The sequence below is a fragment of the Protopterus annectens genome, chromosome 1.part0 (assembly GCF_019279795.1).
Source record: "Protopterus annectens isolate FY-2018-M chromosome 1.part0, PAN1.0, whole genome shotgun sequence".
In the NCBI taxonomy this organism is placed as follows: Eukaryota; Metazoa; Chordata; order Ceratodontiformes; family Protopteridae; genus Protopterus; species Protopterus annectens.
The window spans coordinates 1,781,611,132-1,781,636,281 of NC_056725.1; the positions used below are offsets into that span (position 1 = coordinate 1,781,611,132).

At 40.1% G+C, this 25,150-nt stretch overlaps 1 protein-coding gene across 1 annotated transcript in view; it reads right to left on the reverse strand.

The window, feature by feature from the left end:
- LOC122800030 overlaps positions 1–25,150 on the reverse strand; it is a 938,706-nt gene that overhangs the window by 73,934 nt on the left and 839,622 nt on the right. The window contains exon 8 of the mRNA XM_044069506.1: positions 15,156–15,206. Within this exon, the coding sequence (XP_043925441.1) occupies positions 15,156–15,206 (51 nt within the window). The remainder of the gene's footprint in view (positions 1–15,155; positions 15,207–25,150) is intronic.

Genomic DNA, 25,150 nt, shown 5'->3' on the forward strand with positions numbered 1-25,150 from the left:
CTACTGCATGACCTCCCTTAGCCTTTTTGCTAGCCAACTAGTATTCCTTCCTAGCCTGGTCTGTCTTTTCTATCTCCTAAGTTTTCCTGCACTCCTTTTTTTTGATAATTTCCTGTACTTCTGAATTCCACTACCAGCTTTTCTTATTTCCATACCTGGCTCCGCCACATATCTTTCTGTAGTTCTCACACATGCTGCCATTCTTCTTCATCCCCACCTATTTTCTCTTCTTCTTGATGTGCTAGAGTCCCGAGTAATTCCTTGAACTATTGTGCTTTCTCTCCAGTCAACATCCAGGTCTTTAGCCTGGTTTCTGTTGACCTTAGAGCCTTCTCTGATCATTGCTTGCAGCTGATTTTGGCAACCAGTGGTTTATGCTGTGGGCTGACTGTTTCACTTGGAATGACTTTGCAATGGTTGATTTGACCCCACTGCCCTTTCCTTACTAGGAGTAAGTCTATCTGAGTTGCATGTTGGCCACTTTTGCATTTGATCTTGTGACTGTCTCTCTTGCTGAACCATGTGTTGATTACTATCAAGTCATTTGGCAGACAGAAGTCTATAATGGTCTCTCCTTCTTTATTCTTGTTGCCCCTCCCATGTGGACCCAGACTATCTTAATATCCTGTTCTGAGTGTCCTGATATATGCATTCAGGTCACCCATTATCAACACCAATTCCTGTTGTCCAGCTTTATCTAGTTGGTCCTCAACTGCTATCTGAATGCTCGCTTTTCCTCACTCTCACAACCCTGCAGTGGGGCATAGACTGAGATTATGAATACGGCCCTGTCATTACACTAGAGTCTGATTGCAATGAGTCCATCACTAATTCCAGTGACATCCCTCACTGACTTCTGAAGCCTCTCCCTCACCATTCCCACACCATTTCTAGTCTGCCCTCCTCCTGAGTAGAAGTTTCTGGATCCCAAGCCAAGTGGCTTTGCTGCATTGCCCTTCCAACTTGTTGCCTGGATACATAAGATGTCTAAACTCCTCCTTGCCATCATGTCATCCACTTCCAAGCTTCATCCTGTCAGTGAACCTACATTAAGTGTGGCAAGTCTTAGTTCATGTTTGGCAGCTTGATTGGTTCTATGTGGTAAACACCAAAAATAATCAAAATTTCAACTTAAACAGAAAGAGCAAAAGAAACAGCCACATTACATAGACCATATACACCACAGTTTAATCGATTCTGGTACCTTCGCCATTCACCTTCTGGTCCTTGCCATCATGTCATCCACTTCCAAGCCTCATCGTGTCAGTGAACCTACACTGAGTGTGACAATTCTTAGTTCATGCTTGGCAGGTTGATTGGTTTTATGTACAACTTTTGCTCAATAGAGTTACTCTTAACTAATATCACATTAAAATCTAATTGTGTTTGAAAAATAATTATTTTACTAAAACTGATATTTAGCAAAACTTAAAATCTTGACTAATGCAGAAAGAAAATACTCTGCTACTGAGAAGGTATATCCAGCTGTAACATAGGCTTTTTATGCCTATAAATACTATTTATTAGTCAGACATTTCAATTTGGTAAGAAATCGAGCCACTATGAAATAGTCGAGTAGCCAAACTGATGGCAACAGCACATAGTGACAGTGGTCACTATCCTTCTAGCCCTTTCAGTATACAGTGATCCTCAGGCCAGGTCTAGCCAACAGAAATGCTTTTGGGTTGCCCATTGCTTATAACTCATTGTTAAGATTCCAAAACCCCTGGTTTTATGCTTGGAAATGGGTAGTTCTAACATGCTGTCTCTGGAAACAGTTAAGTGTCTTTAAATGTGTGTTACAGAGTGTAACAATATTCTCATGAATACATAGCTGGGCAACACTTCGTATTTGTTCAGTAGTTAACAAGGGCTTAATTGCCAATTAATGCTGTATAGAATGTGATTGCCTAAAAGCAGCAAACTAGGAAGTTAGTTCCTCACATTAAGGATCATCTGAAGGAAGACCTATGGAGTGTACCCTGTGCTGTGTAACCTGTTTTCAGAGATAAAAGTTGATCGAAAAATATGAAAAACTAAAATTAATTTTTCGGAGGGAGTATGTTGTTTTGTTGTTTATCTTGACCTGGCCGAGGCTTTTTGACACTATTCCCCATGTAGATATTATTAGAAAGTTGCACAAACTTAATTTAACTCTTATGTTACCTGTTGGAATACAAATTGTTTATTCAATAGATCCAAGGTTGTGAATGCTGCTGATAATCTCTCTGAACATAAAATTGTAATTAGTGGGATACCATAAGGATCCATACTTGGACCTCTCTTGTTTAGAATTTATATTCTAGACATCCAGTTCAATATGCGGAACTAATGTTGACCAAGCTTGATGAAGACAGCAAGCAGGGTGCTATTATCTGCTCATTCACTGAAAACAAATAGGTGCAGTGAAGGCTAAACTATGTATATACATGGTGTACTGAAATGGTCTCTAGCTAAATACAAAAAAGTGCATTGCAGTAATATTCAGCAGAAAAAGCTATTCCCACCTCATATCCTATAAATGGTACTTCTCCACAGACAGATATGGTACAAGTGTCCTGGGTTCCTATGTGGATAACACTCTCTCATTCAATAGTCATGTTTCCACCATAGCCAGGAAATCCTTTTCATGCCTAATTAATTTTAAACAGAATTCCTTCAAGATCCAAAGACCTCTTCTGCCACTGTACTTTTCCCTTGCATCATTGAACATTATTATGTAAAAATCCAAGCATCTTGCTCAACTGAAAAGGCACCAGAGTTACCTAACTCAGAAAATGGAAGCTCTTAAATTCATTGAGTATCCTAATCAATTAGCATGATTTTCCTTATACTCAGTATTTTACATTCTGCTCTGAGCATTTGAGCGCTCACTTTTGAGCTGTGAAAGTCCTATTTGATCTCATATGTTTTTTTTTTTTTTTTTTTGCAAAGTCAGCGGCTCTACAAACACCTATGCTAGACACCTAAATCTATACCAATAAATAGACATGACTCACTGGACAGGTAGATTCATAACTCAACATACTGCCAATCTATGGAATAAATTACCACTATAGATAAAAAAAATACTTTACCTACTTTTAAGGCTAGTCTTGATGACTATGATTAGGCACAAATGTGTAACAGGGATATCATATACAGCACTGCCTCGACTTGGGAGGTGCTTGAAAAGGGAGGCACAAACTTATGAGTGTATCCACATGAAAGTTTGCGTGTCTAGGCACCTTATGGTCCTTGTAATCATTTACATAGCATTGTTCAGGTGTTACTATGTTTGTAGCAAACAAAGCTATTGGTAGCCAATGAACCTGTCACTAGACAGAGCTTTCCAATTTGAAATTCATGTTTAGTTCCAAAAAGGTTTAAAAAAGAAAAATACACTTCACACCAAACAATTCAAACTATAGTCAGGATAAATTCTGTTCTGCACTGCAAGCTTTTCACAATTCAATAAAAAGCATTTTTTCTTTATATTCATATGTAGCATTCCCTTATAGACAGGGTTATGGTGCAGTAGCTTTCAAAATAGATATATAATACTTACAGAGACCTCACACCAATACAGCAGCTCTCTTTACAGTTACATAGACAGGAATAAACCAAACTATCATCTCCTTTCACATAGACAGAGATTCAGGTGGTTTCTCATCTAAAGTGTCTAAAGAAGTCATCTATCTTCATCTATCTTCCTTCACAGAAATACCCTCTGGGTTGCCTTCTTTCTGGTATATGTAACTCCTACTACAGTCCTTTCTGGAGTTCACCCCCCAACAAATACTCTAAAAGCTAGGCTTTAAAAATCCCTGTGTGCAGCTGTCCCTCATTAGCTCTTACCTCCCTGGCTGTTGCTGGGTTAATATCCTTACAGCAACCATCCACCATTGTGCTATCTAACCCTTCTGAGTTACCAAATTTAAATAGGCCAGCCACCATTATAAAGCATTACACCCATCCAGAACTGAACATTTACTTCAAGCATCAGAAGATAGGCTGTTCACATGATCTTGAAGCTGAAGGGCTTAGGAATCATTTCCCACCAAGACAGCAGGGTGTTGATGTTCTTGGGATAAAATAACCATTGAAAGGGAGACATGATCTGTGGTCAGGATACATTTTCTCTCAAGATGCAATATTTCAGAGTAGTGAAAGCCCATTTAATGGTCATCTACAATAACGGCAACTCATAAAAATATTTTTTTCGACCGGGATTACTCTCTTTATATAAATGAGTAGCATTTCTCAGCATTACTAATCTCCCCACTAATATATCAGGGGTGCTCCTTCCTATCAACAACCTGAGACAAGATTTCACCTCTATCTACTTCTGAAGCATCCATGCATTACAGAAATAATTTTAAAAAGTCAGGGTCTATGAGTATAGGCTCCAAGTATAACATATTATTTAGCTGCATAAATGTTTATTCCATTGCATTTGTCAACTTCATTTTTATTGGAAACTAACCTTAAATCAGGCCAGTTACAGACAAGCAATATTGGCACAACTATAAATAAACTTCCAATAATAGATAGTCAGGTCCAAAAAAGTATTCTCTTGCTTTTTAGTGGTTGATATGGGCCAATTTTGCAATGTTTCCTTTTTTCAGCTTGTCATTTAACAAGCCATCAACCTACTGCATAGTCAAAATATCAGGTTTCTGCCATATTTAAATTGCAATTGGCTGGATTAGCTGCAAATCCAGTTTGACATGGTAAATTTATAAGGATCTGAACTTTGGGCAGATAGCTGTCCCATTCCTCAAAGAATATTACAACATAATCCAAATGTTTTGAATATCTTGTGTGGGATCTAAAGATTTTATCCATCAGCTTCTGAAATGTTACAGGTACTCCAGAGAGACGAAAACACAACACTCTAGAAGAGCCCATCAGATGTGGGAATGCTATTTTTAAATCTATGAAACTAGTGAAATTTTACAATAGCCTTTAGTTAAGCCTAAAGTGGACAGAAACCTAGCCTTACACAAATTGTCAAATCAGTTTATCCACCTTAGGGCATGTAGTATGAATCAAATTTAGACATGCTATTTAGCACCCTGAAGTCACTGCAAAGCCTGATAGTCCCTTAGTCTTGGGGATCAATGCAATGAGACTATTCTTTCTCCAATGCAGCTCTGCGTCCTCAAGTTTAAGCATTTTTGTCTTTCATCTCTAACTGCTTGGCATCAGAACTCTTATATTCAATAAGGTATTAAGTATATTTTTAGGTACATTTAATGTGTTATTCTGAATAAAATTGGTTTTACAAGGCAGCTCTGAGAATATGCCTTTATTTCTGAGAACAAATTATTTGACTTACTGTTTCTGAGACACTGACAACATCTCTTCTATTTTGACTTCATAACATGCTGTAGAAACCTTTATTTCCCCTGCAAACCTGTTTACTCTAGAAACTTCAGTAGATGTTTTTCTCGATTATTTCAGAATATTTATGTAATACATTTGCTCTGATTTCCTTTTCCTAGTTGTCTTACCTTAAAACTTGTATGACTCTGTCACTTCAAAAGGCCTTTCCACTTTCCAAGGATCTTGTGTTCAGCAGTAAGTACTAACACAAGTACCTCATCTCCTGCTGCAGTGGGTACTAACACAAGTACCTTACCTCCTGCTGCAGTGGGTACTAACACAAGTACCTCATCTCCTGCTGCAGTGGGTACTAACACAAGTACCTCATCTCCTGCTACAGTGGGTACTAACACAAGTACCTCATCTCCTGATGCAGTGGGTACTAACACAAGTACCTTATCTCCTGCTGCAGTGGGTGCTAACACAAGTACCTCATCTCCTGCTGCAGTGGGTACTAACACAAGTACCTCATCTCCTGCTGCAGTGGGTACTAACACAAGTACCTCATCTCCTGCTGCAGTGGGTACTAACACAAGTACCTCATCTCCTGCTGCAGTGGGTACTAACGCAAGTACCTCATCTCCTGCTGCAGTAGGTGCTTACACAAGTACCTCATCTCCTGCTGCAGTGGGTACTAACACAAGTACCTCATCTCCTGCTGCAGTGGGTACTAACACAAGTACCTCATCTCCTGCTGCAGTGGGTGCTAATGCAAGTACCTTATCTCCTGCTGCAGTGGGTACTAACACAGGTACCTCATCTCCTGCTGCAGTGGGTACTAACACAAGTACCTTACCTCCTGCTGCAGTGGGTACTAACACAAGTACCTCATCTCCTGCTGCAGTGGGTACTAACGCAAGTACCTCATCTCCTGCTGCAGTGGGTACTAATGCAAGTACCTCATCTCCTGATGCAGTGGGCACTAACACAAGTACCTCATCTCCTGCTGCAGTAGGTGCTAACACAAGTACCTCATCTCCTGCTGCAGTGGGTACTAACACAAGTACCTCATCTCCTGCTGCAGTGGGTACTAACACAAGTACCTCATCTCCTGCTGCAGTGGGTACTAACACAAGTACCTCATCTCCTGCTGCAGTAGGTGCTAACACAAGTACCTCATCTCCTGCTGCAGTGGGTACTAACACAAGTACCTCATCTCCTGCTGCAGTGGGTACTAACACAAGTACCTCATCTCCTGCTGCAGTGGGTACTAACACAAGTACCTCATCTCCTGCTGCAGTGGGTACTAACACAAGTACCTCATCTCCTGCTGCAGTGGGTACTAACACAAGTACCTCATCTCCTGCTGCAGTGGGTACTAACACAAGTACCTCATCTCCTGCTGCAGTGGGTACTAACACAAGTACCTCATCTCCTGCTGCAGTGGGTACTAACACAAGTACCTCATCTCCTGCTGCAGTGGGTACTAACACAAGTACCTCATCTCCTGCTGCAGTGGGTGCTAACACAAGTACCTTATCTCCTGCTGCAGTGGGTACTAACACAAGTACCTTATCTCCTGCTGCAGTGGGTGCTAACACAAGTACCTTATCTCCTGCTGCAGTGGGTACTAACACAAGTACCTCATCTCCTGCTGCAGTGGGTACTAACACAAGTACCTTATCTCCTGCTGCAGTGGGTACTAACACAAGTACCTCATCTCCTGCTGCAGTGGGTGCTAACGCAAGTACCTCATCTCCTGCTGCAGTAGGTGCTAACACAAGTACCGTATCACCTGCTATAGAGGGTGCTAACACAAGTACCTTATCTCCTGCTGCAGTAGGTGCTAACACAAGTACCTTATCGCCTGCTGTAGAGGGTGCTAACACAAGTACCTTATCTCCTGCTGCAGTAGGTGCTAACACAAGTACCTTATCTCCTGCTGCAGTGGGTAATAACACAAGTACCTTATCTCCTGCTGCAATAGGTGCTAACACAAGTACCTTATCTCCTGCTGCAGTGGGTAATAACACAAGTACCTCATCTCCTGCTGCAGTGGGTACTAACACAAGTACCTCATCTCCTGCTGCAGTGGGTGCTAACACAAGTACCTCATCTCCTGCTGCAGTGGGTACTAACACAAGTACCTCATCTCCTGCTGCAGTGGGTGCTAACACAAGTACCTCATCTCCTGCTGCAGTGGGTACTAACACAAGTACCTCATCTCCTGCTGCAGTGGGTACTAACACAAGTACCTCATCTCCTGCTGCAGTGGGTGCTAACACAAGTACCTTATCTCCTGCTGCAGTGGGTGCTAACACAAGTACCTCATCTCCTGCTGCAGTGGGTGCTAACACAAGTACCTTATCTCCTGCTGCAGTGGGTGCTAACACAAGTACCTTATCTCCTGCTGCAGTGGGTACTAACACAAGTACCTCATCTCCTGCTGCAGTGGGTACTAACGCAAGTATCTCAACTCCTGCTGCAGTGGGTGCTAATGCAAGTACCTCATCTCCTGCTGCAGTGGGTGCTAACACAAGTACCTCATCTCCTGCTGCAGTGGGTACTAACACAAGTACCTCATCTCCTGCTGCAGTGGGTGCTAACACAAGTACCTCATCTCCTGCTGCAGTGGGTGCTAACACAAGTACCTCATCTCCTGCTGCAATGGGTACTAACACAAGTACCTTATCTCCTGCTGCAGTGGGTACTAACACAAGTACCTCATCTCCTGCTGCAGTGGGTACTAACACAAGTACCTCATCTCCTGCTGCAGTGGGTGCTAACGCAAGTAACTCATCTCCTGCTGCTGTGGATATTAATGCAAGTACCTCATCACCTGCTGCAGTGGGTGCTAACACAAGTACCTCATCTCCTGCTGCAGTGGGTGCTAACACAAGTACCTCATCTCCTGCTGCAGTGGGTACTAACACAAGTACCTCATCTCCTGCTGCAGTGGGTGCTAACACAAGTACCTCATCTCCTGATGCAGTGGGTGCTAACACAAATAACTCATCTCCTGCTGCAGTGGATGCTAACACAAGCACCTCATCTCCTGCTGCAGTGGGTGCTAACACAAGTACCTCATCTCCTGCTGCAGTGGGTGCTAACATATGTACCTCATCTCCTGCTGTAGTGGGTACTAACACAAGTACCTTATCTTCTGCTGCAGTGGGTGCTAACACAAGTACCTCATCAACTGCTGCAGTGTGTGCTAACACAAGTATCTTATCTCCTGCTGCAGTGGGTGCTAACACAAGTTCCTTATCTCCTGCTGCAGTGGGTACTAACACAAGTACCTCATCTCCTGCTGCAGTGGGGTTCTCCTGCTTTGAACTCTATAAGACAAACATTTCCGTTACATGTCCTCTGATGCAACCATTGTGCCCACTCCATATGTTCTCTCACTGCTGATATCACCTGTTCTGCAGATCCAAAAAATGTTGTCACACTTTTAAAGGGGGTGTTTTCTTCTTAACATGCTTATTTTTCTATATATTGCAAGTCTCCTGTATGTGTGCCACACAGCAATTCAATTATGTTAATTCAGATGAAGTTTGAAGCACTTTTCATGTGGCAAAGAAATGATATGGCAGCATTGGACCAATTTTGCCCAACCATCTCTATAGACTATTGTAAAGTGTTATTAAAGTATTAAACTAGCCCATTTGTTTGACATTTCCATATAGACTTCCTTAAAGGTTTCATTTTAAAGTACTAGCAAAGTTTGCGTATCACTTGACATGAATGTGATCCTTGTTCAGTAAGAATTTCTTGGGGAATTTCTATGCAGCGAATGTGTTCTACTACACTATGGACTTTGCACTGACTCTTCACAGAGGTACTGCCTCCATTATATTTTGTCTCATAATCAATAATTACCAAGATATATAGATGGCCATTATTAGATTTCAGAAGTAGATTCACACTGTCTATTGTTACGCATATAAAAAGGACCTGTATAATAAAAAAGGTTGTCAGAAAATGTTTAAATATTTTAGTGGGTGCTGTCCTTTAACACTCTGAGTAGAATACACAAAAGTTTTCTATGGGATAAGCAGATGTGGAAGAGGATTCTTAAATTCTGGGATGGATACTATCCTTTTGTACTCTTGGCAGGCTGCACTAAAGTTCTCTATGTCCTTTATAATACCAGACCAGTAAAATCTAGCCTAAACCCTGGCCTTTGATTTGTTCATTCATAAATGACCACCAAAAATGTGGCTGTGCTCTCTAATTTCACTATAACTATTCCAGAATATCTCAGAATTACTACCTGGCTCAGTAACTTTGGTTACTCTATGTATATCAGGACATTTATTTGGTGAGCCTGTCTCTTTTGTTTTCCCATCTACTCCATGTTCTGTCTAGCTCTATGTAGAATATAGTCTTCCCAATGAGCTTTGTTGAAATCAATATGATTTATCTGGAGTTAACTTAGTCAGAATTTTCCTCAGTAGAGACAGTGATCTCTTCTACAAATGCAGGTAAAGGCTTTCTCCTTTATTTAGGTCATCTCCTATAAATGGTAGCTCGTATAAATGTTTTTTTCCACCAGGGGTACAGGCTGTTTCTTCTTCTTTTTTTTTTGTCTTCCTCGGGGTAGAGTGAAAAGAAGGAAGTTTCTACTCCCATTTTTCTTAATATATTCTTAACTAGGGAGCTTTATCTCTTAATCTCTTTGCCGAGTTCTCTTATCACTTTAACTGCTGGAATGATAAAATAAGCACTCCAGACTTCCTTCAGTACTTTTGTGTCTTACTTAATTTTTCCTTTTGCTGCTATGTACCTCTAGCAGTATATTGAGCTGGACCTTCTATAACTTCCAGTGTTCTTTAAACTGGGAAAGATGTGGCCACAGATCAAATCATGAGACGAATCAGGCATCAGAGCTGCAGGATATAAAAACTGTTCAAAATAGTCTGCATTTCTACTTGAGCTACAGGGTAGTGTCTCTTGTCTCTGTGTACACATTTAATTTTCTGCTTACTATTGTTTATTTTTGCAAATATATTGCACTTTAATCAGGATAATTCTGATTCCTAGGTCCAAAAATCCTAGTAATTCATTACCCTGTGCTACAATAGTACATTTTAGATGTTTTCTGCTAGCACAATGTCAGAAGTCATGATTACACCTTCTAACAATCAATCATTCACTATTATCACACTTTATTGTATACTTTCAGCAAACTTTGTTTATCTGACTGCTAATTAGTATTAGCAGCTTTTCCAAACACAGAATTACTGTCATTACCTCTGCAGTAGTTGGTCAAATGCCCTTTTCTAGTGCATTTAAAATAAATCGTCCAAAATGTTGACATTTCTTTCTTGGTTATAACCAAAGAAGCATATTTAGGTAAAGGTGTATTACTGTACATGTAAGTCTGATTTAGAGTCTGCAATCATGCTTAGCATCAGCTGTTCCACCAAAGTAATTAGTTGTTCACAATACATACTTTCACTCTGGGATATCTCATTTCTAAAGTTACTGGGCAGTGCCCTCTTTCATGCATCTACAGACAAAATTTTCAAAATTTTACTTACATTATTTATGAGGTTGAAGCAGTTTCAAGATATATAGTAAATATTCCATTTTTGATCTGACTGATCCATCCGTACTAAATGTCCAGTTATGAATGTTGCATGACTACACTTCAAATGAAGTACCAGTTCTTGTTAAAACTTCTTGTTTCAGTTTTGGGTAGTCATGTACATCACCTCAGTATTCCAGATCCATGTAAGTTATCAGTGCTTATCCAGTTAGATGGAATGATATAATTCTGACCCAGTCTGTCGGCTACAAGTTTTCTCTAGCTACATACATTTCAAATGCAATTAGAAAAGCCTCTCTTTCGTCCTCTGCTCCAGGAATCATCAGTTCGGTACTAGAATTATGAAATCACCTGAGGTTGATGGTTGGTTAGCCAAGATGAAAATCTGCTACTGGAGGTTGAGCAGACATTGATCCATTGCAGCACATCACTCATGCAGACTAACCAAGTATATAGTGCATAGCTATATTGTTTTCCTGAAGACTATATAAGAGTTGTTCAGAACCTGCACACCTTTTTTTTTTTTAGAAACCAATATCCACAAAAACTGGCCTCTCTGCAAATCCATGTACCCCCAGAGTGATTAGCAAGGTTTTTAAATTAATAAATGCTTCTTCTGTAATTTGATTATCTGTAGACTGATTCTAATGTGAAAATGTAGTTCAAAGAAGCAGGCAGACGTTTAGGAGAATTACAGTATAAAATGCTGCAAAGTTTTGTCCACAGTCTCTACCAATATAGTAGCACTGTTTTATTGGTTGCAAATTACTCAATGAAGTTATCTTTCCAGTCTGAAAATCATGTTTATTTATAATAAAGTTCAAAAAAGAGCAAAACGCTCTTCACACCAAACAGTTCAGTCTGCACTCAAACAATACCTAGTCAGGACCCTGCTATGCAAGCTTCACACAATTTAAGTCAAAGGTAATATTTTCTTACATTCATAAGCAGAATTCCCTTTAAAACAAAGTTTTTTCAATGCAGTTGGTAAAATAAATAAATAGTATTAACAAACACCTCACAACAATAAAGCAGTTTTCTTTCCATTTATGCAGAAAGAGCCAAGCAAAGGTCAAGATAAATCCATCTAACTTCACCTCCATGGGGTTCACTTATTTTCCTTCACAGGGTTACTCCCACATTGTCTTCCTTCTGGTATATTAAATCCTACTATAGTAATTCCAAGACAGTCTTCAAATTATAGAGTCACTAATCTGATGTATGTCAGGGCACAGAGCTTTATTTTTTTTTTTATTTAACATTTGTTTACCGGGAAAGTCCGACTTGGAACAAAGCCAATTTTTAGTGGCGGCCCAGGGAGAAACACTCCAGATGCATGTCTTTGTAATGTGGGAGGAAACCAGAGCACCCAGAGGAAACCCACATGAATACAGGGAGGACATGCAGACTCCACACAGAAGGTGCCCCAGCCGAGAATTGAACCAGAGAATCTCTTGCTGTGATGCAACAAAGCAACTGCTGCACAAGTACGTCATCCCTGTGTGTGTGTAGCTGTCCCTCATTAACTCTATCCTGCTTGCTTATTTCTAGATTAGAATGCCTAAAGGGATTGTCCAGCACCTTCTAATCTAGAATATTTAAAGGGCCAGCAACTATTTTGCTATGTATATGTATGTATGTATGCATATGTGTATGTGTGTAAATGTGAGTATATATTGTTGCACTACAATTGGTTGAGTGATTGTCATTCTAGTTGAGTTAAGTTTTATCTCCAAACAAAGTCAAAAGAAACACACCTCACTGGAATAAGTATAATCTCCAAAAAATGCAGGTAACAACCAGGTAGTTGTGTAGTGAGTGTAAGTTTTGTCAGCAAATGTAAGTGACTGTGTAGTAGGGACAGATGTGCATGTGTGTGTGTGTGTGTGTGTGTGTGTGTGTGTGTGTGTGTGTGTGTGTGTGTGTGTGTTCATGTGGGTTAGAGGTTTTTGGTAAGCGGTTATGTTTAGTGTACGTGCAAGTGTTTGTGAGTTATGGTTACAGTGACGTTTAAGTAACAGGACAGATTTAGTGTATGTGTAAGGGGTTGTGGGTCAGGGTTAGAGTAAGGGTTAGGTAAGGGGATAGATTTAAATGTTTTGCATGTGTTTGCGTGTGTATGTGTGTGTTGAGTGCCTGAGCTGTTTTGTGCAATGGTAGTGTTATGAAAAGGATTGCTCTAACGTACAAAGTATAGCTGAGTGTGTTTAGAATGGGTCTGGAAATGAAATATGGCCTCACTCAGCACTATAATGTATTCAGAATTCCTTTCATGACTAAGCTTTCATGGAAAAAGAGTAAGATAGTCTGTCATTGCAAATCAAGGCCACCTTAAGTGTGCCATAAGTACCTTTCCCTATTTCTGCTTGTTATGTTCACCACTTTATTCATCCAGTATGTCTACCTTCCACTGGGTATCCTCCAAAATGGACAAATCACCTCTTTCCTGAAATAACCAACAATATTAGTATATAATACAAAATAATTATATCACTGAGTACAGTAGTCACAGAAACAATCAACAAATATTCATTTATGGTACAAGTAGAGTATGGCCTTGAAAAGGGGTAGTTTTATAAATCATTTCAGCGACCACATCTGAGTAATGGCATCTCTGTATCCTCTTGAAAAACATGGCATTGTTTTTCTATAAATGAAAACACTGATGTAGCACATGAGTCCTAGGTTCTGACTTGCAAATCTTGGTTACAAGTTTCACGTATTAAATAATTGTATTTTAAACTGGCTGCTAGAGAACTGCATTAATCTTAGATACCCCCATAACCTTATTTATTTATTTATTCATTTATTTATTTATTTGTTTAATATTTTTTACCGGGAAAGTCCACCTTGGAACAAAGCCAATTTTCAGCGGATGCCAGAGGAGAAACGGTCTAGACTCATGTCTTTGTATTGTGGGCGGAAACAGGAGCACCCGGAGGAAACCCATGTGAATGCAGGGAGGACATGCAGACTCTGCACAGAAGGCACCCCAGCCAAGAATGGAACTAGAGAACCTCTTGCTGTGAGGTGACAATGCAACTGCTGCAGCACTGTACGGTCTGTACCTTATTACATCAGGAAAATATACTAATCATAATGATCTGCAATTCTTATCACTGGTTCTAGCATTGCTGAACTTACTGCTACCTTTCAACCTTGTAACACAAGAAATCTGGGCAAATCTAAAAACAATGGGTGGATAAAGACCTAAAAATAGGTACAAATTTTAAGTATTGCTCTTATAAACTTATAAAGTTGCTAGAATAAAAGGTTTTGTGTTAGCATGCCTTTTCTGAAGGATATGAATTCTGGAACCGAAATATATGTAATTTTTGGTGACTTCAGTCTTCCGTGATTTTCCAGAAAAACCACAAATGTTATGAAGAAAAGTCCAAAAATATGAATCATAAATCTGACATTCTTTGAAACTCTGGACAGTTGAGAGGTATGCTGCTGTATGATGACAAGGAAAGGTTTGGGGCCTAGCTCATTCCTGGATAAGTCTAATAAATGTTTGTCTCAGCTACATGTGATTGTGGAATGACTTAAATAATCTATAAAGTTATTACATCTAGTCTTGTGCTAGTATGCACTATTGGAAAAGATGGTTTAGAATATGGAGATTTTCTGCATTGACCTCCACTGAAAATGGGCTCCTACCCAATCAGACTTTAGGGGTAAATAAATGTCAATAAATAAATATATAATTAATCATTCACTTAATGAGTCTTTTTTAACTTATGTTGTTTATTTATTTTAATATGTTTACATCTCAGCTTTTTTGGGTGTGCCTTACTTGTGAGAAATTGAATATTTGATGCTATTTTCTGCCACTGTTTACTGTCTTTACATCATGTTTTCTGCTTTTTTACCACATTGAACTGTATATATTTACTTTGCATTGTGCCTTTATCATGTCAATTACATGTCAATTACATAGTCACCTAAAAATAAATTAATTAAATTCACCTTCAATTTGTTTACTCATAGAATACATGCATAACCAGCTCTTTTTGATATGTGTTGAAATTTCAAGTTGGTGACTTGCCATTTATGACCACAATCCACTTAAAGGCAGGTATTTTAAGAAATAAATCCAGTAATATTATTTATTTTGCTATCAGTTAAAACATTTAATTTTGGTGTGTAGAGCTGATAGCTACATAAACTGTTCTGCAAAACCTGAATAAAGTCCTCTTAACAAAATGCAAAATGGTCACTCATATTTAAAGCAGAAAATTATGTATAGCTATTTTTCTCAGTATGAATAATCTAAAATATGTATGCTTACCAGCATTCTCTGATTCAAAAAGTTCAGTTTCTGATTCAATAGTGCTATTTCCTATAAAGTGAAACAAATGAAGTAAATGCAGTTGCATTTTTAATTTAGTAATTTACAATGTCCAGCCACACAAATTCTAAAGCAAATAACTACTTGAAATAAGTAAATAAATAATCTCAATACACAAAATAACAGCATATGGGCTGACAAAGTCACTGTACACAGCCCCAGTACTGCCCCAGTACTGCAAATTATGCAAGTTATACATTTAAGCAACGTAGAACCTGTGTGAGACAAAATAGCATAAATAAATGAGCAGAAATTATATGCTGATGGTCCTGCATTTGCACACATGTATAACTGCAATTTAGAGTCAGATTTCCCAAATCAGCTGTTTCTATAGCATAAATGAATCAAAGCTTTGATTGTGGCTCATATGATAGAGGCTTAATTAGTAACCTCACTGGTGAAGGAGAGATTGAGAGTGAGCAGCCAAAACTATCTCATGCATCCCTTTTTTTCAGCTCCTTCCTCTTTCTTCATACATTCAGCCTGTCCCAGTACCCCCAACCATCGCTGACCCCCCCAACCCTCCTTCTGCCTGAACACTTTCTTCCAATTCCAGGCCTAAGTTGGTGTGGTACCTAAGGGTGTCCTGGGGGGGTCATGCTGACAAATGCTTCTGCCAGGCGAGAGTTTTTTTTTTCCTTTAAAGACCTACCTTCTTGCTTCCCTATCACCTGATCTGTATTTATCGACACAAAGTCTGAGGGATACTCCACTCTTTGCACCATGCCTGCTCCCAAAGGAATGTCATTGATAAGCATGATCCCCTCAGGATGGGCACATAGCCAGCCTTAGGCATAGGCCAACTAGGCAGCTGCCTAGGGTGCCGCTCTAGCAGGGGTGCTTTTATAGCATTTACTTGGTGTAGGTAGACCAGGATGGGGGCACCAGTTGGTGTAGTGGGTGGCACCATGGAGCCATTTTGCCTAGGGCACCATTTTACTTAAGGCCGCTCCTGCATGGCCATCTCTCCCTGCCATTACTCAGATGCCCAAGTTGCTAATCAAATCCAGGTCAATTGAGCCATAGTTAGGGCTTTATCTCTCTCTCCCTCTCTCTCTCTCTCTCTCTATTTCTCTCTCTCTCAACGTGCCATAGCACAGTTTAGCTCATACATCCTTGAGAGGGGGGAGTGGGTGACACCCTGGTCTGCTGCAGTACTGACATCCTCGAAAGCCAGATGTCATGACAATATGCAGTGAGATTGATATAGATGTGCACATAAATATGCGCACGCACACACACGCACACACACACACACACACACACACACACACACACACACACACACACACACACACACACACACACACACACACACACACATGCATCAGTCAGCACAGTAACATGGTACATAAGATGAGTTATGCACGTTGCTGCACTTTGCAGGTTTAGCTCATGTCAGACTGTCACAAGTTGAATGGAGATAATTAGTCATATTGCAAAAATTCTGATGGTGACATAGTGGATGACTCCCCTTTCTACATCGTACTGGTTGTAGTTGGAGACAGGAGGGCCAAATGGTCTTTGATGCCATTTTCTGTTATCGTTTACTGTCTTTACATCATGTTATTTGCTTTACACCATATCAAACTTTATATATTTACTTTGCTTTGTGCTTTTGTCATGTCACTCATAGGTTCATACTAGGCTATCTGCCCTAGGGCATTTACAAGCCTAGCCAGAGTGTGTTTGGCTTTCGCTACCCATTTTAAATTTATTTTGCTATGCCCTTTTTCAAGGTTAGTATACTGTGCCTCTGTCTATCAATGACACAGAAGTGATACCCGGGGTAAACCTACGATCTCCCATCCACTCATCAAGACTCCTCTTGAAGAGAGTCAATGAGGGACTCTGCCTAACCTGGACTGGGATTTTATTCCAGAGTGAAGGGAGCCTCTGGGTTATGAATCTGTCCCTCCAGCATGTCCTATTTATTTCAGTGCTGAGGTTCAAGTCTCTCGAGCGCGTAGCTCGACGGGATTTGGCTTTTTGAGGTGCAGCATGTCCATTAATTCCGGGTTGGACATGGCTTTATACGTCAGGCACAGATCGCCTCTGAGCAGGCGGTATGCCACTGAGTAGAGCTGGAGTTTCTTTAACCGGGCAGCATATGGCATCTGTATGAGCCCTTTGATCCTCTTGGTGAGGTACTTTCGGGGTCTTTCCAGTTGCTGCAGGTGTCTGGTAAGGTACATCGCAAAAGGGGCATTGTACTCTATTATGGGCCTGATGAGGGATGAGTAAAGAGGCACGATGACCTCACCTGATCTAGATGTGAATCCCTTCATGATTAGGTGGGCTATATAAAATGTTTTTCTAACCACTTTGGCCACGTGGTTGTCAAATGAGAGATTGCTATCAACTTGGGTCCCCAGATCCCTAATTACTTCTTCTGTACTTAATGGATTACCACCTATGTGGTAATTTGTGGGCACTTTGTTTTTGCCAAAGGGATGACTATACACTTTTTGACGTTTAGCTTGAGGCCATGGCTCTGGCACCAGTTGTCTGTTTCTATGAGGCCCTTTTGGAGGATGCTTGTGTCGGCTGGAGAGTCGATTATGGCACCCAGTTTGCAGTCATCTGCGAACTTAGTCAGCCACAGTCCTTCTGTGTTGGCCTGTACCTCTGAGAAATGTATACCGAACAAGAGAGGTCCCAGGACTGAGCCTTGTGGGATGCCACTTGTAACTGGTTTGGAGTCTGACATGGCTCCAGCAATTCTAACCATGTGGGTTCTGTCCTTGAGCCAGTTTGCAACCCATCTAGTGACATAGGGGTTTATATTTAAGCTGGTGAGCTTATCTATAATGCCCGAGTGGGGTATTGTATCAAAGGCTTTTGTGAGGTCCAGGTAGGCTGTGTGGACCACCTTCCCCTCGTCAATGGCCTTGGTGACTGTTTCAAAGAAATCAGCCAGGTTTAAGAGGCAGGATCTGCCCTTAACAAAGCCGAACTAGGTAGGATCCAGTGTCTGTAGGTCCCCAATATCTTTATTTATGAGGTCCATGATGATCCTTTGCATAGCTTTGCAGACCAAGCTAGTCAGGCTTATGGGGCGATAGTTTCCATGATCCGTTGAGGTACCACCTTTGTGGAGAGGGACCACTGTTGCTGTACGCCACTCTTTGGGTACATATCCTGTAGTAAGGCTGAGATTGAACAGTATTTTTATGTTTGGGTTTAGCTCTTCTTGGAGTTCATGTAGGACGCAGCCCAGGACACCGTCTGGTCCCATTAATGCTGTGTATTTTGCTTTGGAGAGGGCAGCTCTTACCTGAGCATCTGAGATGTTAGGGGGGCAACACTCTGCTGGGATAAATATTTGCCCTTTTGGTGGGGAGGGGGGGGAGAAGTTTGCGCTGAACCTGTCAGCTAGGATGTTGGCAATGTCTGTGGGTTTGGTATATTTTTTGTCATTTTGGACTAATTCTGAGCATATCTGGGAATTCCCACCCAGGTTCCTAACATAACTAAAGAAAGCCTTGTGATTATCCTTAGTGTCCTGTGCAATTTTTCTCTCGAAGCTGGCCTTAGACGATTTTATGAGTGCACGTAGTTTTTTGCTAATTCTGATCAGAGATGCCTTTCCTTTTTGGGATTTTACTCTATCATGTAGTAGCTTCCTCCTTCTATTGTATAGTTTGTTTATGGCTGGGGTCCACCAGGCAGGACGTCTGCCTTTGGAGGATTGGGTTTTGGTTTTATTTGTGATTACATGATCCATGCATTCCTGGAGGTGTTCATAGAATGCGTTTATAAAGGATTCTGCGGTCTGGGCCATATTTTCCACAAGCCCGGGGGCTTTGAAGGATTCCACCTCAGTTTTGAGGAGTGTGAAATTTGCTTTAGAGAAGTTTTTCACTGTGGTTTTCAGGGCAGGGGGTGGAGTCAAGATGTGAATATCCAGTGAGATTAGTTTATGGTCTGATCTTACCAGTGAGGGATACACTTCTGGTCTGGAGCATAGAGTCCCTATGTTGGTGATGATCAGGTCCAGTATGTTTTCCCCTCTTGTGAGAGTGGTAACAAGTTGTTCCATAGCATTTGAGTTTATAAATTCTAGGAACCTTTGGGCTAGGGTGTTGGAGCTAGAGTAATGCTCTCAGTCTATGTTTTGGTAGTTGAAGTCACCCAATATAATGGTGTTTGGAGAGACCTTCATATTTTCCAGTGTTCTCAGGAAGACCGAGTGGGGTTCCTGGGTTTGGGAGGGTGGTCTGTAGCAGGCTATAAACTGGAAGGCAGTTTTACCCACTGTTAGTTTCACATGGATAGTCTCTGATGCTTTGTGCTGTGCCACCAACCTGGAGGTGTTGGTATCGTTGACGAATATTGATACTCCCCCTGCTTTTGTGGTACGGTCCAAGTTTTGGGGCCGAAAAGCATGGTATGAGGTATAACCTGGTAGTGCTGGGGTGCTCTTGGGAGCCTTGAATCAGGTTTCTGTTACTGCACAGATATTGATGTTCTCCATGCTAAGGAGAGTTTCGAGTGCGTGCATCTTGAGGTTTAGACTTCTGGCATTGAGTAGCATTACTCTTAATTTCTTATCCCTTGTGATACCTATGGAGGTGGGTTTGTCCTTTGAGCCTTGCCTAAAAAAGGCACTATGGGGGTAGCAAGAGCCTTTGCCAATATCCGAAAGTCCAGGGGTGACAGGTGCAAGCCGTCCCTAGCAAAGCATCGTGGCTTGTCGAGCATGTCATCCCAGGCTGACAGGCATTGGTTCCCCTTTGAATGACACCAATACTTAAGCCAATTGTTGAAATTGATCATCTTGTCTTCATATTGTGGCATTATTCTTGATGAGGGTAAGATGCTACTCAAGATCAGGGTCATACCGACCTGGGCTACATGCTCAGAGAGCTCCTCTATGTCTATTTTCATGTAGTCCAGGGAGGTACGTCTCAGGTCATTCACACCAGCATGGACAATGACTGAGTCATATTTGTACTTGCCTTGGAGTGACCTGAGTGCTTGTGTTATGTGCCGGATCCTAGCGCCCGACAGGCAGCTTACCGTGACCTTCTCCTTGTTCAGTTCCAAACAGCACACCTCGCACGTACAGCATGCTCAGCCAAACCAATCAGAAAACAACACTAGAGGCCAGCATAGATAGTTCCACGTCATTTATTGGAAATACTGAAAAAGGACATAATAATGTCCAAAAATTATCACTCAGACTAGTTTCGGCTACTGCCTTCTTCAGTGAGAGAAATAAGCAAATGGTAAATGCAATCAGCAAACCAGTGATCATTTTATATACTTCACCCAGCCAATGAGGATGAAAGGTATCCTCCATACCTTTTGAATAATTCATGAGTTGACTCACAGGCTGTAATGAAAATAATAGTTAAAAAATAATTTAAGACATATATAGGGATGCCCTAAATAATCATTTATAATATAGTTTGTAGACATAAGTACAGCAAAAACCATAGGCAAATAATCCATGTAGACTTCCATATGTAATCCAAAAATGATAATAAGCATAAAAAAGAAAATAAGAATGAAACCAGGTAACAATGCTATGTATGGCATTATAATATATACAGTATTTACTAGATTCATGCTATGTTAAAATATTCTAATAATGGAATAAATTAATATACTCATCATAAATGGTCATTAAGACCTGGTGGGAATAAGGCTCCAAGATGAATTATCCAATATTTTTCTTTATGACTGAGTATACTTTGCCATCCTTGTTGATTATGCCTGTTACCTGTAATTTTATCAATAACTGTGAACATGAATTTAGCTGTGGGGTGTTTAATGGTGTGTTGATATAAAGCATTCGTCACTTTCTTGTTGCGAATGTCACTCCGATGTTCCCCTATTCTTATTCTTAGTGATCGTGAGGTTTTGCCCACATAGAAAGCAGAACACTGGCATGTTGCCAGGTATATAACCCAGCTACTGGAGCAATTGCCAAATATCCTGACATCATAAACCTTGCTTGTGTTGGAACTCGAAAATTGTTTGAGCTTATTCACTTGACTACATGAGGTGCAGTGGCCACAAGGGAAAGTTCCCAAGAGTTCATCCCCTATTATGGTTAGTTGTTTACACTTTGCCCCTCCACTCTCTCTCTGTTTGTAATGTAAAAATAATGATCCCAAAGTTTTTCCTCTCCTGTATGATAATGGACATTGGTTACCCAGGATACTCTGAAGGTAGTCATTAGCTAACAAAATGTTCCAATTGTTATTTAGAACATTCCTAACTACCTGATGATTCCTACCAAAGGTGGTAATGAACCTGATAGTATCATCCTTTGGGTTATTTGTACGGTCCTTGTATTGTAGCAGGGTTTTCCTGTCTAGTTTGTCTGTCCATACACTGGCGGATGTGATATCGAAGTTGCAATATCCTCTATCCAAAAATCTGTTTTCAGATCCACTTTGGCATTCTCATAATCAATATTTGAGGAATTGATTCGTTTGATTCTCAAATATTGAGATTTTGGGATATTGCGGATGGTGTGGCGTGGGTGCATACTAGATGCATGAAGTAATGAATTGAATTGTGGATATTTCCGATGAATCTTAGTGTTGAGTGTATGGTCTTCATTCCGATATACTGTAACATCCAGGAAATCAATTTGATCCGTGTGAGACATAATAGAGAACTCAATACCCCATATATTGCTGTTAAGATATTCCACAAATTCAATAAGATAGGTAGAATCTGCACGCCACACCATCCAACAATCATCAAGGTATCTCCGCCAGATATCAATTTCCACCAAATAGATGTTATGCAGGGGATTATATATGAGGCATTCCTCCAGATAGGCCATAAAAAGATCTGCATAAATGGGGGCAAAAGAGGCCCCCATGGCCATACCTTGCAGTTGCCAGTAGCACTCCCCTTGAAAATAAAATACATTTTTATTGAGCACATGCTCTGACATACAGATAAGCAATGTGTTAAATCCTGGTGGGTTCAGTTCAACCTTATTCAACCAGTGTTGTAAAGCCTGCAACCCTGCCCAGTGTGGTATACTTGTATACAAGGACTTAACATCAAGTGTGCACATCACCCATTCTGGCTCAAGTTGTGTGTCCTCAATGATTTTCAAAAATTCTGTTGTATCCTGTATTCTTGCTCTTACATGTGCCAGGAGTGGTTTTAGATATTGTGTTAAGAATGCCAATAATGGTTCTGTGAGTGAACCATTACCTGATACAATGGGCCTACCTGGAGGTTGAGTCAGTGATTTATGTATCTTTGGTAGTAAATACAGAATTTGCTTGAATGGATCCTTAACCTTGAGGTGTTGTACTGTTTTAATAGGAATAATGCCCTCTTCCAATGCTGAGTCAAGAAATGCATCAATCTCCTGTTTGAATCGATGTGTAGGATCGATACCCATATGCATGTAACATTTGGAGTCAGATAGTTGTCTAAGACCCTCTTGGACATAATAGTCCATATTTAGAATCACAACCGCTCCTCCCTTGTCAGCTTGGAGTATAGCAATGTTGTGATTTTGTCTAAGTTCAGAGAGTGCCTGTTTCTCAGCAGAAGTGATATTATCTTGTGAAATATGACATTCCAAATGGGGGAAACGTAAATCCTTAAGTACTGCCTGTTGGAAGATGGCCACATTTTTATTCATTGGTGGTTGAAAAGTAGATTTATGAAATGTAAATCCAGTAGATCTTTGAGTATTAGATGTATCCTGTTCTGAAAAAAATATTTTAAGGTTAAGTCTTCGACAATAATCCAACACATCCAATGCAATTTGATATTGATCAGAGAAAAAACTAGGTACAAAACCCAATCCTTTATTAAGTATTTTGTATTGGTCATCAGTCAGTACAAAATCTGATAAATTAAGAAAATTTTCAAATTTCGTTGTTACTGTTTCAGTAGTGACTCAATTAGTCCTGTCATTGATTCTGTTCCTATTTCGATTGGCATGTTTCCTCCCCCCTCTGGGTTTCCTACCTCTCCTAAAGGGAAATTTGTGTTCATTTTTTTCTTTAGTGGTGAGTTGACTAATGTTCCACCCTCACTATCGGTGTATGAGGACTCCTCCCCTGATGTACTGGTATAAGATTTGTCCCTATGTTTAAGTATGGACCTAGGTCTCTTTCTGGTCCAGCCCCTGGTCGTACCTTGGACTGTGTCTTGGAATCTCACAGTCCTCTGTATTTCGAATGGGTGTCCCTTGTTGTAGTCCATGGCATCCCTGTTAAATTTTTTAACCTTCCTATCCCTTATCATTTTGTCATATGTGGTTAGTTCTTTGGACAACCTATCAAGTAACTCATGATAATTGGTGCTGGACTGAAATTTTTTGCACTCAATGCTCAAATCTTTGACTTCAGATACACATAAGTCAATGATTCTTTCATAATAAGAGGCTAAGATTTTAACAAAAATCATAGAGCCATTTTGTAATGCCTGTTCCCATTCATCAGTCAGCCTCTGTTCAGATCTGCTGACTATTGGCCGTAATTTTATAGGAAGGCCTCTGGGGGCCATATTTTTATGCAAATAGGCCCTAAAAGGCCTAAGGTGCCATATATTAGCTCTCAGCCCTTTGAGGCCTTTCCCTAAATTATGAAACGCCAATTCACAACCATCATAAATATTAGAATTTGGTTGACTTTGGTTGTTGCTTGGGATTTGGTCCAATCCAAAGACACCAATATCTTCCCTGTCAGCACACAACCCGTCTAGTATTTTGTCCAAATCCATAATTAAATTTGGTATAAGTTGTCCAAGAACTAATTTCACAGTAATTTATATGAATAGTGCCAAATTAAATATCAATGGTAAGACCAGAGGCAGGGCCAGAAAGAGTATCCAAAACAGTACCATACAATAATAATAGAGAAAATCTCTATAAATAATACATAGGACAAATACACCCAGAATAGTTGAACAAACTATTATGGTAAGTCAACACAATGGCAATGCATTCCTCTCTCATTATAATGTTCAGGGAAACAAAGTGTAATAAAAAGGCACATATGTATTTAATGACATTTGTAACCCCTTCTAGCATAAGCGTTGTTCTGTTCTATTAAGTTAGTGATCCTTTAGTAAAAAACAATTTTTGTTTAAATACTATTCACCACTTGTTCAAAAAAAGAATAGTACACTATAGCGTTATTATCTGGGATCACCTATTCACATATTCACATTCCTACTTAATGTTCTTAAATCTGGATCAAAACCAGTATTAATAATAATAGACACAGTAGGTTCAAAATAGATGTTAACAGATTAACACTTGTAATGCCCTTAAAACACAATATTATGATGTCCTGGTGTGTCCTACTGCTAGTATTAAATTATTAGATCAACACCTGTTAATAATCCCTGAATAAGGTACATTATTGGTTGAAAAAAACGCATATGCAGGTCTGAATTAGAAATAGTACTCCCAAAGTAAAAACAACATCCTTGTCATTCCCAATATTTGGTAAAAAAATGGCAAAAACAGCAATCCTCATATAATATCTATGCAAGGTAACATTCATAGACAATACGCCTGAAAAAGCATGACTCAACGGGTTCAACAACTTGTAAATGTCCATATATATATATATGTCCATGAGTTATTTTAAAGCCCAAGCTTCAAAATAAAGGTAGACCAAATATTGTTCTTCATAGGGATAAGTGGTGTGTATGCAGATAAACCATAGGCCCTCCACAGTGTAGTTCCAATGCGTGCACGTTGAAATCCACGAAACCTAGTAGTAATAATTGGTTATTCACCTTAGACAACCCCAATTGTCCAAATAGAATCCGTTTAGTGTAAATTCTTCAGTACCTGAGTTCCTGCATAAACACAAGCTGCAAGTCACACAAAGCAATGTTCGCACATGTATGTTGATGCGCCCATAAGCCCAAAAAGTCAATTCAGATAAACCATAGGCCCTCCTTATATAGTTCCAATGCGTACACGTTGT